We start from the raw sequence: 14,761 nt of genomic DNA, 5'->3' as shown, positions 1-14,761 counted from the left end.
AAGAAAATTATGATCACATGAGAACTCGAAAAATGGTAAGGTCCGCGAGGAAAAATCATCATCGCTTATTTGAAAAGTTGGATGTTTATGATTTAATATAAATAAAATGACGGAACCTTAAAATTCAGAGGTTGTTTGTGTAATAACTAGAAAATAAATTGGTTCAAAGCTTAAATTCAGAGGGCAATGAGGTAAATTGAGCAAATGGAAGAGGCATGGAAACACGTCTACACTCTCACCAACGCACTCTACATGACCCCCACCCTTCTTGCGACACTTGTCAGCATATGATTTGTTGGGTATTTTTTTCGCACTCAATTTGTTTTTTGGCCATAATTTTTATTTTTGAAAAACAATTTCTGAAAAAACCAAAGTTATTAAAAATTAGTTCTCTACAAAATAAACGTAATCATAAATATTTGAAATTTTTTTTTTTAACTTTTACAGAAAACCTAGACAAAAAAATTCTCCAAAAATTATGAAAATCCAAGGGATACTTCTACTCATTATACTAGTGACGTTCTAAAAATAATTTTTTAAAAATAAGTTTTTGATGTCTTTATTTTCAATTTTAAGAAATATTAGTTTTTTTAAAAAAATATTGAACATAATATGATCCAAAATGTAATGTTTCAAAATATTTATGATTCATTTTTTTTATTCAACTTGTTTATGATCCTTAATTTGTTACGGTCTAAAAATATTTACACTCAAATTCTTTATTATCATTAGTTATATCTTTTATTATTCAAAATTATATGAATCAAAATATATAATGATCCATAATTTTTTTGAAACAAAAACTTTATTTAGTTGAATATATTATTGATCCAAAATCAGATGATTCAAAATAATTTGATTCAAAGTTTTATGATTCAAAATAGTATGAACGGAAAATATTATAAAATTTTATAATTGTTAAACATTAGAAACTCAAACCGATGTTTAGTTAAAAAAAATAAAAGAACTCAAAAAATAAACAAAAACACTAATATCTTCAAAAAAATAAAAAAAACGTGAAAACCGAGGACATATCTGTTTAATTTTTTTAATAATAATAATAATAATAATAATAATAATAATAATAATAATAATAATAAATGAAAATAAACAAAATTAAATTATAAAACTCACTTAAATAATGTTTGTCGCATGTGATTAAATACTCGAGTCTGTATTAATTACCACAGACGTGGGTCGCATGCGAACGCACCACACCCAAGTATTGTGTTTGACGTTTGTGACCTTGACGAAATGGGTGTTTGAGAATTGCCTTCGCAGTCCTCACCATTTTTTGATTCGTCGTCGGATCCGAACTATATATATATATATATATATATATATATATATATATATATATATATATATATATATATATATATATATATATATATATATATAAGAGAGAGAGAGGGGGGGGTTTAATCGAGAAAAAAAAGGTTGAGAATTGGGGAATTAATCTAGGCCACTCATTTCGAGTATGCCGCTTAAGCGCTCCAGCGTATCAGAACGACTAAACAAAACAGATCATATATATATATATATATATATATATATATATATATATATATATATATATATATATATATATATATATATATATATATATATATAAAAGAACCCAAAAAGGTTAAGAACCTAAGAACCATTTTGTATATGTTTTCATTAAGGTATTTTTGAAAAATCAAATACTAGTATTATATTAAGCAAACTTATTTATTTTCTAATTTACAACCAATTGCCACTTGTTGTTGGGCAGCCGTCGGACCACCGTCGGACAGTCATCGGACCATTGTCGGTTCCACTGCTGGAGTAACACTAAATTCAATGGCATTTTCTGGTCGAATTCACAGCTTAATAGAACAAACATTGTAGTTCTTATTTCTTTGGTATTGCTTTTTACTACATACTTTATATTATTACAGCCAAATATATAATATTTTAATAAAAAATAGATTTATGCCTTGACAAATTCATTTTTCTATTTTTTTTAAACAGGTTTATTTAAAAAATATATTGTGTATAAGACATAATAAGAGTTTAAAATAGCGTATTCATAGTTTAATAAACATATTAATTCATTAATTTATAGTTTATTAGTTTCATGCATACATTCATTCATATGTTAACCCAAAATTTATATCAACTACACAACTTTATAAAGTTCATTCTCAATTTAAAACATAAAGTTCACAACTTAATACAATACATTATATATTATTCACATATTTAGAGAAATCAAACCCAGACTTTATCACCACCACCACCAACTACCATACGCTGCCACCAACCACCTATGACATTGTCATAACCATTCTTCTTTCTAATTTATATATGTATATAAAAATTTATTCATTCGTTCGTTCACTATTTAAGTTGTAACATCATGTTTCGAGAACTTTCTTATTTCGGGATTGTGGGCAAAAATGGATTAATTAAAGACATTGGGCTTCAAGGTAATAGGGTTTAGACCATATTGGATGTTGATAATATTGGTTATGAGATTCAAGCCCTTAGTTGGTGTTTCGGAGTCAAAGGATAAAACGGGAAAAGTGATGTTTCTGACTTATTTCATGGAATAAGGATTTTAGTTTGGTATGTTTTAAGTCAAAAGTAATTAGATAGGATTGTGGGGCTCTTCTATACCTTTCTGTGCATATAAAGAACACCAAAAATGCAGTTGAAACGAAGAAGTTATGGTTGTTTGAAGTTGAAGTGGAAATTGAGGATTTTTGGATTACACAGGGCGTAATGGGGGTTAAATGAATTATGCAGGGCGTAATTTATGATTACGCATGGCATAATCTGGACTGACCAAAACCCCAAATCTTCAGTTTTGAGCCCTATTTAAGGGCTCTAACTAATGGGAAACCCTTTCATTACCAACCTCCATCACCTAAGATCATTCCTTGAGAAACCCTAGCCTCCTCTCAGTTGTTTTTTAGCCTTGGCATCATTTATGAGCTTATTTCTCCATTAGATGGTTGAATCTTGAAGAGCAAGGTGGTGAAAAATGTGTGTAAGAAGAGTTCAAGTATAGATCCAACAAGATTACATCATTCCTAGACCATTGTGAGTAAAAAGCTTATAACTTTCTCGTTGGTTTCATAGATCTAGTCATTTGTCATAAACGCTTTTCGGTCATTTTAGTGCATAAATTTTAGATCTTGAAAGTTCGTGACCTTATGGATAAAGTTGAAAACTTTATCCATCTAAACATCATATGATTCAGATATGAAGGTTGGAGACTTGGTACTTAATGGATTAAGATGAGAAAAATGCATTTTTGGTCCCTTTGAGACTTAAAGACTAGATCTTGGTTGTTTGGACCATCCTAACGGATAAAGTTCGAAACTTTATCCATTATGGAGGTAGTAGGAATCATATATGAGATTTGAGTGAAAGGTCTTAATGTATTAAGTGCTTAAAATGATGTTTTGGACCTGGAGGCCTACGTAGGGTGTACTTAAGGTTGCACAACGCGTAGCCTGGTTGGACCCCATATTTTGAAGTAAGGCACTACATCATGTGTAAATTTGGAGTACGCAACATGTAGGTCAACGAAAGGTTGACCGTTGACTTTCTGACCAGTTTAACTTTTGGTCAATTGTGAGGGGTTGAGGACTTGAAGGGCAAAATGGTCTTTTGTCCAAATTAGGATTTATCTTAGTATTTGGAATTGCTAAGTTGGAGTATTTATCTTAATTGCTAATTAGGGTTTGGTTGTGGATATGTTTAGTGGGAGGGACTATAGCACCGATAGTTCTTACGTGGGCTCTATTCGATTACCGATCGAGGTGAGTCCTCTCACTATACTTGTGGGTCGAAGGCACCAATGTCAGATCATTGGAGTGTGTATGTAGGATGCTAGCTGTCTTTGTGACTCTTGCATGATTGAATGATTGGGTTGAAATAAACCCCAGGGTTAGGCACCAGGGGCTAGGCCCATTATTGCATGATCGGGTTGAAATAAACCCCAAGGTAAGGCCCATGGCTGGGCTTATGAGTATATGATGGGTTGAAAGAAACCCCAGGATTAGGCCCCAGGGCTGTGCCCATTATTGCATGATTGGGTTGAAATAAACCTCATGGCTGGGCCCATGAGTATATGATGGGTTGAAAGAAACCCCAGGGTTGGACCCATGCTTTTATGTTGGGTTGGAAGATACCCCAGGGCCGGGACCATGATTGTATGTTGGGTTGGAATATACCCAATGGATGGGACCACTGATTTGTATTGTATGTGGCATTTTAGGAAACTCACGAAGCTTTGTTCTTACGGTTTATGTTTAAAATGTCTCAGGTACTTTTGGTTTCAAAAGGAAGGGTCCGGATTGATCACACTGCATCCTTCAGAGATTTATTCTGCGCCGAATGTTTACGAATTACTCTGATGTTTTGTGAATACTTGACTTTGATCATCTTTTGGAACATTAAATGAATGTTTTGAACTTATTTAAAAATTGAAATTTTTACTTGATATTTTTGGGACGTTACATAATTCAGCCGTTCAATATTAAACATAAAAATTTATATAAAAGTTACAATTTAATACGGTAAATTTACAGTTTAATTCAGTCTATTCACTTTTTAATTAAGTCTATTCACGGTTTAATTTTTAAAAATCACAACTTAATACGATATATTTTCAACTAATTCACAGTAAAAATATGATGACCTGATTCAATTATTAAAATCTTATTTTTTGTTGTTTGTTTTTGGGAAATCTTCGGAAAAGTCCTAATATTTCACTCTAATTTATGAAAAAGTCCCAAACTAAAATTGGTTTATGAAAAAGTCCCGATTACCGGAAAAATGACGATTTGACCCTTTTTTTCCGGTTTGTCGGTTTCAATACTTACCCCGTTTCATTAAAGTCCCATTATTACCATAATTTTCATTAAATTCCTATTATTTTACCATAATTTGGGACTTATTCGTAAATTATGGTAAAATAATGAGACTTTATTAAAAACCTTTAACTAATGAAACCGGTAAATCGGGAAAATAGGGCTAAATCGTCGTTTTTACCGGTAATTGGGACTTTTTCGTAAACAAATTTTAGTTTGGGACTTCTTCGTAAATTATGGTAAAATATTGGGACTTTTCCGGAGATTTCCCTTTGTTTTTTAGTAAAAAATAGCAATAACATAATTTTTATATTTCACTCAAGTCATATTAAAAGTGTAAATACTATATTGAAAAATCACTAAACATATTAATTCACTCATTCACAATTTAATATAAAATCCATACAAAATTTACAACTTTATTCAGTATAATCACTACTAGTTCACAATAAATTAACAAGTTAATAGAGTCATTCACAGTTTAATACATCCTATCATACATCATTCACAACTTAAAACAAAACATTCAAAAAATTAAAAAATTATTTACATTATCTTTAAAACACACATAAAATTATAGAAAGTAAAAAAATACAAAAAAAAATAATCACAATTTAGTGTACACATTCCACAACTTATACACTTATTCACAGTTTAATTTACATTATTTTCACAGTTTCATGCACATTAGATTCACAGTTTAATGTAGTCATTCATACCTTAATTTACAATATCCACTATTTAGACTCTAAAAGAAAACTTCATTGAAGCATTTAATCAAACACCTTATGTGCATCTTTTTTCTATAACTTCACTTTTTAAATTATATCACCAGAGAACAAATCAGAGAACAAAAAAACGAGTTTCGAAACAAATCAGATAAACAAAAAAACAAGTTCTAAAGGAAAAACGAGTTCAAGAAAAACACCTGTATGTTACGATGATGAAGGCTGTGAATTATGCTTTGTGATGCTCCGATGGCGACACAAATGACAGGAGAACAGATCTGATGTCGATCGAACGGTGGTTCAGATGGATGCTCGTTGGAACTTTTTCGATCTCGCCAAAGCGTTCTAGATCTGCTAGATTTTTTAGATAAGTGACGACTAGGGTTTTTGTCATTGAAGGAATACGACAGTTAGGAGTAGATGCAGAGTCGATGACGTAGATCTACATGTAACACATCATATTTGCATCTGATCTAGTAGAGTTTCGTGGAGATCTGAGAGGAAGAGATAAATAGAAAAAAGGAGGTACATCTGAGAGGTTGAAGGCGCTTAGTGAGTTTTTCCGAGACCTAAAGTAGTAATAGAGAGCACTAGGTGATGGAGAGAGATGAAAAGGATGGTAGGTAGCAACGGTGGAGAGAGATCATAGATCTGGCGTTGTCGGTCGTCTCATCTCGTAGATCTAGCCTCTGGTGTCAATCCACTATAGATCTGGTGGTTGTTAGTGTTTATTCTTGTAGCGGAGGAGGAAAACGATGGAGACAAATGGATGTAGTCACTTATACAGCTGATAAGAGGTGGCATAGGTAGCGTCGCTGGCGGTGGTTGTGGTGGTAGTGCCACCGTCAAATCTGGTAGTGATTGTGGTTTGCCTCAACGATAATAGAATGAAATAAGATAAAAGTTTTGTTCATATCTTAGTTTAGATAAGAAAAGAGTATCTGATCAGATAGATCTAATAAAATGAAATGAAATAAGCTTTATCTTTTGTACTCCCTCCGTCCCAAAATTATTGTCCACAGACAAAAAACACATAGATTAAGAAAAACAATCATTAGTTTTGTCTTTTTGAGTAAAATGACCCTCTTGCCCTTTTCTAAAACCAATGGGAAATGTGCGTTTGTAATTATTCAAATTTAATTTATTAAATGTTAGGGGTAATATGGTAAAAGTGTATATCTACTTTTGGTAGTGGACAATAATTTTGAGACAAACTAAAATAGTAAGGTGGACAATAATTTTGGGACGGAGGGAGTATTATTTACATTCATGTCATTCTTTTTTTAGACATTGAAAAAATGCCCTTTATAAAGTTTTTAAACATGTATTTGATAAATGGAAAATATACCTTTAATAATAAAGCTAAAAACAATGGTTCTTAGGGCTCTTAACCTTTAATGGTTCTCATTTGATCTTTTACACACACACACACACACACATATATATATATATATATATACATATATATACATACATATATATATATATATATATATATATATATATATATATATATATATATATATATATATATATATATATGTGTGTGTGTGTGTGTGTGTTGTGGTAAAAAAACGAGCACAGAAATATCAAGCAAATTGTATGAGAGGCTGTGGTGTTGCAATTAATATGAATGTGAAAATGAAATGAAAGTGGCACGAATGATCTTACAAGGAAAGCCCTTGATCCTTGCTAGGATCTTCGACATAAAATCTTGGGAAGTGATAATGATCAACTGCATTGTTAAATCTTATTAATCGAAATGCAAATTTTAGAAACGTGTTTGAGAATATGAGTACAAGTGATTTAGTCACTTTAGGTGCCCGTTGTGTGATTTATTCATGTGTATTTATAGCCTATGTTGACTAAATAGATGTTCGATATTCTCAGGATCCTGTTAAACAAACTCTTGCACGTTGCCTTGACTTGGTAACTCTGGGTTTTAGGATTCTTCAGTGTAGACGCGTCTTGTGTTTACTATATCTACACATGTGAATAATAAACAAAAAATATATTTGTTAATCTCGTTAGGAAATAATACTAGAAATATTCAGGATCCTGACTCGTTAAAACATATGTTTCAGGATCCTGACTCCACTTTAAGATTTGAGATCCTGGACATGTTTCAGGATCTTGACCCCTAACAATTGCCCATACATTATACCTGCAAAATATTTGAATTAATTCTGAATATTTAAAGAGTATAATTTATTTTAGAATTAAATTAAGATATTGATTTAGAAATTTAAAATCAAACGGATAGAATTTTATCCATTTAATAGGAATGATTATCCCATCATGTCATCTCTCTCTCTCTCCTCTATAATTCGAATAAATAGGGCATAGTGGTTACCGACACTTCTTTACCTCTTCTAGCTTACTCTCAAGCATTACCATTTGTCTTTAAGTTAAATCTTGTGCTTATTTCTCTCTTATTTTTGCTACTTTCGTTTTTGATCCATGAGTAAAAAGACACTTCATTCACGCATAAGCATCCTTTCTCCTTCTGATGAGGATTTTGTCGATCAAAAAATCCTGACGTATGAAGAGACCTGCTCTTTTAGCGATGACGACATTGAATCTTTGAAAATGAGTGGGGATTTTCCTGCTAACACTATTTTCAAACCTTTCGATGCTCACACCCAACCAGATTTTTTTCTCATACTTAGTTTTGCTTCCCAGTGTATCCCTTATCCTTAGGTTTGACATATCCTTTCTCCAATGTGGTTTCTGGATTTTTTGAGGTAACCAAAATCTCTTATATCCAAACCATGCCCATGATTTGGAGGATCCTTTTTCGGATTGGCCGGTTGAATGAATCCAAGGGTCTTGACATGGGTTTGGCGGAACTAGGCCATGTTTATGATCTTCAAACTTTCGGGTCTTACCGTTTCTTGTTTAAGGTTAAAACCAACAAAACACACCTAAATTTTGAAATCAAAACAAAATGATGGTCCTTGGAAAGAGAATTTTTTTGTGAAACACGAGTCTATCCCCAAAAATGATATTCTGCCAATGAACTAGGTAAAAAAGGGTAGGATTTGATTTATTATGTTAAGGATCCCGAAATTCACAATTTCTTATTTTGTTCGATTTTATGCAGCCACCAAGTTTGAGGGACTTGCTCCTGCCACCGAAGAGACTGGAGAGAAGATCGAGAGCTTTCTCACTTTGCCCGAAGTCGAAAGATCCTTCAAGCTTGAAAAATCCAATTTTCAAGAAAGTGCATCCACTACTCTCCCAATGTCGACTGGTAAGGATCCTCTATTCATTTGTTCTATTTTGAGGATCTTGAACTTATGAAGATCCTTTGTAATTTTAGGGTCCAAGGCCACACGTTCTAGCACTTGCTTCACCCTTTCTGATCTAGAAGAGGCCATGTCTAGTGGTCAACTCATGATAAAAAAGGAAAAGACTTCCTCTTCTCTTCCTCCAAAGAGGGCTCTAGTTTATCTGACTAAAAAGACTCTTGGATCTAGGAAGAGAAAGTCGTCTGAGATCCTAGATCTTAGCCTGGAGAGCCTAGGGGCAGAGGAGGCTATGAAGAAGCTGATCTTTTTCTATCAAAATGTAAGCACTTTTGAGTTCTTTTTTCTTGTTTATAATTTACTAATTATGATCTTTCTTAGGTTTCAGATCATATTTCCCGATCTACTGATGATCTGAGGCTCATGGTTGAGGAGGCAGAACGCACCTTAAAGGAGCAGGAGAGTAACTGGAAGACGACCAAAAAGAATCTCTTGAAAAGGGTGGAGAAGCTGGGCACGGAGAAGGCATAAAACGAAGAAGAGAATACCCAGAAGATTGAGGATGTGATTGTTGATCTCAAGAGCAGTGCCACCGAAGCTGTGTGGGAGGCAAATATCAAAATGGCGGAGGACGTGGAGAAAGGAGACGCAGGATCCTGTAACTGGCTGGTTGGCGTGACACCTTGGCCAAGTTAACTGGCAAGCAAGTTAGTGTCAGTAAGGATCCGGTGATGCAAGTGGAGAAGAAGAAGAAGAATGAGGGAGAAAATAAAGAGGAAGAGAAGAAGGAGGAGGCAAAGGCGACTCCAGCAGGTGGTGATCAAACTTTGGATAGTATTTAGGTTTGGTAAGTTAAAAACAAATTTAAATTTTGTTTGTAAACAATTAATCTTTTGGTGGGTTGGTGGGAAACCCTTTTAATTTTAATGTTTTAGGTTTTATTATTTTATCTGGCTGAATGGTTTGGTTGTAGAAATACATAGGTCCAAAGCATAGTCACATAACTTGCTGAAAGTGCCATGTTTTCCGTACCAGATCGCTCGTACCAAAACGCGGTATGATTTCGTTTTGGGTTTGCTCGGGATCGCGTTTTAGATTGTGAAATTGACGTTCCGAAAATGCAATTGCTTCATTCCTGATTTTTTTTGGATCGCGAATTTTATGATTCTGATACACATTATGGAATCGACAGGCATCATCGAACCAAAATTTTGAAAGTCTTTCATTGTAACCGATAAAAAATTTAATGACCCTCCATTCTTGAAGCATTGAAATTCGACTTCATTTTTATGGTATTCGATTTTTACTCTTGAGTTTATGCACTTGATTTGGGTCTTGGTAAAAGAGGGGAGGAGAGAAAGGAGGAGAGATGAATAGTGGTCCGACATAGAGTACACGATAGGAAAAATAAATAGCTTTTTTTTTCTAAGTCTACACGCATGAATAAAGAAGGGCATAGGCTTTACAGTGAAAAGACTGCACCCACTTTTCAATATTTATTAATTACCTTTTAATATATTAATTATTACTATTAATCCATTTGTTAATATTTGTTATATATATATATATATATATATATATATATATATATATATATATATATATATATATATATATATATATATATATATATATATAGGGAAAAGTTCAATAGAGAACCAATATGAATCAAAGAACCAAGGAACCCATCTTAACCATCTATTTTGTTTTAATCTTGGCCATTAATCCATAATTAACCAAAAAAAACACGGAGGGTCATTTTGGTAAGTTCAGCGTCTCATTTAACATCCTGTTTGTCTCCGTCAGCGTCTTCTGATTTCAGCATCTTCTGTTACTGTCCTTCATCTTCTAACACTACACTGATCGATCCAAAATCTCGCTTGTTGTTCGAAATCTCAACGTTTTTCATCCAATTTACTAATACTTTCTTCAGATTTCAGCTAATAACCAGATATTATCTTTCGTTTATGATTATTAGGTCAATTATGGACTTTGATTTTACCGTTTTTCTTCCGATGCATTGTTATTGTAATCGTCTGATTGTAGAATTCTCTTGATTTTACCGTTTAATTTTCAAATTGTTACGTTTTTATTGTTAATTTGCTAATTTTATGTCGTATGTTGAGTATACTGTTTTTCATTCGATCGTTTTTGTAATCATTCGTCTGTAATGCATATTCGACATTTAGATAATCAATTATATCTTGTGCATCTTCTGACATTTAAGTTTTTTCCAAACTTTTAGTGATTTTGAGAATCTTATCTTATCTTGTTCTTATATTTAAAATTTTTGTGATTATCTTGTTTATTTGTTTCCTTTTTTGTATAATTATCAATTCTAAATTTCTAATCTGCATATAAACTCCAGGTCATCGACGATTCATTATGAGTTATGTGAATTCTTGTTCAGATTTGCATTCAACTATTAATGAACAATCACGTACGTTTTTTTTTCTTAATATAAATTTCACATTTTATATATAATGTAATAAAATAGATGTTTTGTTTGGTTTTGCAGTTCATGATCAATCATCTTCAAGTATGAATATTGATCATTCAAATAACAGTAATTCTTGTTATAGTTTTGATTTTGACCTCTACAATACTGAAACTTTTAAGCTTGTTCCTTATGATAAGTTGATACATAAGAAGCCTTTCAAAGGATTGTTGTTTGATTCGTTGGACATTGGTCTTGACTTTTACAAGACTTATGGTAAAGAATCTGGTTTTGATGTGAATATGTCAAGTCTAAAAAGATACAATGATGGCACAATTCGTATTAGATATTCGACATGTAGTAGATCTGGTTTCACGGAGTCATTCAAGAATGAAAATATTAATGTGAAATTTTCAGATGTTAAGGGAAGGAGAACTTCTTCTAAGACGAACGGATGCCCTGCTGTTTCAAAGTTCAAGAATCTCCGATGTTCTTTAATGTTCTACATTTATGTGTTTGTTGAAGATCACAACCATGAACTTGTTGCTCAAGATCAGTTGCACTTATTAAGGATTAATAGGACAATGGATTTTCTTGATGAATCCTTTATACATAAGGTTGGTACTTGTAACATTGGTACTTCAAAAGCTTATAACTTGGTGAGTAGTATGAAGGGTGGCTTTGATTCTAGTGAAGGTACTGCAGTTGACTTTAAAAATTTTCATAGAGATTTGAATTCTAAAATTGGTGTCAAAAGATTCCCAAATGGTTGTGGATATATTGACAAACAGAAAATTATGTTTCTCTAATTTTTCATTTGAGGTCCAAAAAGATGTTGATGATCATCTTACTGGACTTTTTTGGGCTGATGATACTTCGAAAGCTAACTATAAGGAATTTAGTATCTTTTGATGCTACTTATTAGACAAACAAGTAATTCCTAATCCTTATTTATTTTTTTTATGGTATTTGTTCGTTTTAATAATACTTATAAAAAAAATTCAGGTATTCTATGGTATTTGTTCTTTTTACTGGAGTTGACTACCACAAGCGTTGTGTTACTTTTGTTGCTGGTTTACTAGCTCGTGAGACAACAGATGCATATGTGTGGTTGCTTGAAGTGTTTTGTAAAGCATTTTTCAAGCCACCCATGATGATTGTAACAGATCAGGATTCATCAATGAAGAAAGCTGTTAATTTTTTTTCCTGAATCGAACCATAGACTATGCATGTGGCACATCACTCAAAAACTTGAGGAAAAGGTATATTCTTTGTTTCTTGATTCCTATATATGTTTATAACCATATAGATCATAAAGCACATTGTGAATTCACAATGTAAATTTGCATATAATGAAAGGAACAACTCTAAATCATAAATCACACTGTGAATTCATAATGTTAAACAAATGTTATGTTACTATGAATTACATCAAATATTCAACATATGTAATGATTCTTATGTGTTTCTTTTTTTTAGATTCCTATTGATGTTTATAACCATCCGGACTTCCAGAAGACATTTTTTGATATTATATGGAATCTTCAATGTTCTCCACAAGATTTTGAAAGTTCGTGGTCAACAATGTTAGATAAGTTTCATCTAAAAGAAAATGATTGGTTAAGGTTTGTTTTTAAAATAAGGGATTTATGGATTCCGGCTTTTATGAGAGATCTTGAACTTTCTGGTTTGATGCGAACTACTTCAAGATCAGAGTCTGAATTATGCTTTCTCACATTTTTTGCATCATAAATCAAATTTGGTGAAGTTCATGATGTCGTTTGATAGTGCAATGGAGAAGCAAAGGCATCATCAATCTTTATTAGATTATCAGTCCACAACTACTACCCCCAAGCTAAGGACTCCTTTGGCTATTGAAAAGCATGCATCGAAAATTTATACACATAATATTTTCTTGGACATTCAGAAAGAGTTATACAAATCTGTGTTTTATTGTGTTCAAGAATTTGTAGTTATTGAAGATAAAAGCGAAGTTTATGTTTTGAGAGATAAGAAGAAAAAAAAGTTGATTGACAAAAATGTGAATGAGGATGAAGATTCTGATGATTTTTATCGAAATAGTCTTCCTTCTCATTGTCCTAATACTCGTTACAAGGTATGTCTATTTGTCCTAATATATTTTATTAAATATAAAATGTAGTTTAAAAATTCACACTGTGAATGTAGGATGTTTTGCTAATTCACAGTGTGAATTTTTATAGAGTTATAAATTTTTAGATTAATATGGAATATGTATTTTTTTTTGTGAATTTGATTTGAAGTACATATTTATATTATAGTATTATTATTTCTAATGTCATGTTGATTAATAATGTGAATCGATGTTAATTTGTATAATTTTATCGAATGGTATGAGATAGAATTTCTTATTCAGATATTAATTTGTTTATTAATGATAATTTTTGTAGGTTGTATTTAGTAGAAGGGGTGATAGCATTAGCATCAGTTGTAGTTGCATGCTTTTTGTCCAGGAAGGATTGTTATGTCGTCATATGTTTTTCATATTAAATATGAAAGAGTATGATGAAATTCCATCAACTTTCATTTTGAGGAGATGGAGAAAAGATATCATAGCTGATGGATTGTTGAGAAAAAAGTGCTCATATCCTCATAAAGGCAGTAAAAATGAATGTTTGATTCAAGATGCGTATGCTATTCTTCGTTTGTCCATTAACAAGATAGCAAATAATGAGGATGAGTTGGCTAAATATATAAAGCAACTTCAGGAGGTTAATAGTGGTATTCCTTTATGTACCTCATCAAGGGTATCTTCGAATAGATCAGTTCACATTGAAAAAATTATTGGAGCTGCAGTACCTGATGTTATCAACATTCATAATCCAGAGGGGATCAGAAACAAGGGATGAGCCAATGGTAAAAGAATCAAGAGCACTAGAGAGAAAGTGATTGAGAAATCTAAAAAGGGTTCTAGGTTGTGCAGTTTATGTCATAAACCAAATCACAATGCTAGGAGTTGCATTTTGAGGTTAAAGAAGTCTGATTTAGAATCTGAGGTTACAGAAGGCTGATTGTTTCTAATTTTTTCTTTTTAAGACTACTAAAATAAGATTTGATTTTTGTAATGATCATTCAATGGTTAGAAATGTTGAAATATTGTTGTTAATTTTGATATTCATTGTTTTAGACTTTATTTCTAATAATAGAATATATTTTTTTTCAAATTTAGTGTTTTTGGTTAAAGATATTTTTTTATTGTTAGTTTTTTGAATATTTTCTAATAAAAATTTCATGCTAATGATTTAATTTATGTATATTATTGTTAATCTCATATATAAAATTTTCATGTTAAAGATTGTCTTAATGTAATTTAATTCACATTGTGAATCTCAACAATTAATTGTTCTAATGATCTATATGTACCATAATTCACATTGTTAACCTCACATATAAAATATACATGTTATAATATGTACTGTAATTCACATTGTGAATCTGACATATTAAATTTTCACAAGG

At 31.8% G+C, this 14,761-nt stretch overlaps 1 protein-coding gene across 1 annotated transcript; it reads left to right on the top strand.

The window, feature by feature from the left end:
• The first annotated feature begins 9,557 nt into the window (after positions 1-9,557).
• LOC145105097 (protein FAR1-RELATED SEQUENCE 5-like) lies at positions 9,558-14,151 on the top strand. The gene is made up of 6 exons (XM_079042234.1): positions 9,558-9,660; positions 11,345-12,062; positions 12,269-12,455; positions 12,743-12,888; positions 13,052-13,379; positions 13,693-14,151. The coding sequence occupies exons 1-6, from the start codon at positions 9,558-9,560 to the stop codon at positions 14,149-14,151; spliced, it is 1,941 nt and encodes a 646-aa protein (XP_078898360.1).
• The last annotated feature ends 610 nt before the right edge of the window (positions 14,152-14,761 follow it).

Source organism: Lactuca virosa, chromosome 4 (genome assembly GCF_052849685.1).
Source record: "Lactuca virosa cultivar CGN04683 chromosome 4, Lactuca_virosa_CGN04683_v6, whole genome shotgun sequence".
In the NCBI taxonomy this organism is placed as follows: domain Eukaryota; kingdom Viridiplantae; phylum Streptophyta; class Magnoliopsida; order Asterales; family Asteraceae; genus Lactuca; species Lactuca virosa.
This window is presented reverse-complemented; position numbering and strand designations above follow the sequence as displayed.

What these genes read in the sequence shown, in the direction of transcription:
- LOC145105097 (XM_079042234.1), top strand. Translation starts at nt 9,558, where the DNA reads ATGCAAGTGGAGAAGAAGAAGAAGAATGAGGGAGAAAATAAAGAGGAA. An exon ending in TGGTGATCAAACTTTGGATA is followed by an intron (nt 9,661 to 11,344) that starts GTATTTAGGTTT and finishes TTGGTTTTGCAG; the next exon opens with TTCATGATCAATCATCTTCA. An exon ending in ATTCATCAATGAAGAAAGCT is followed by an intron (nt 12,456 to 12,742) that starts GTTAATTTTTTT and finishes TCTTTTTTTTAG; the next exon opens with ATTCCTATTGATGTTTATAA.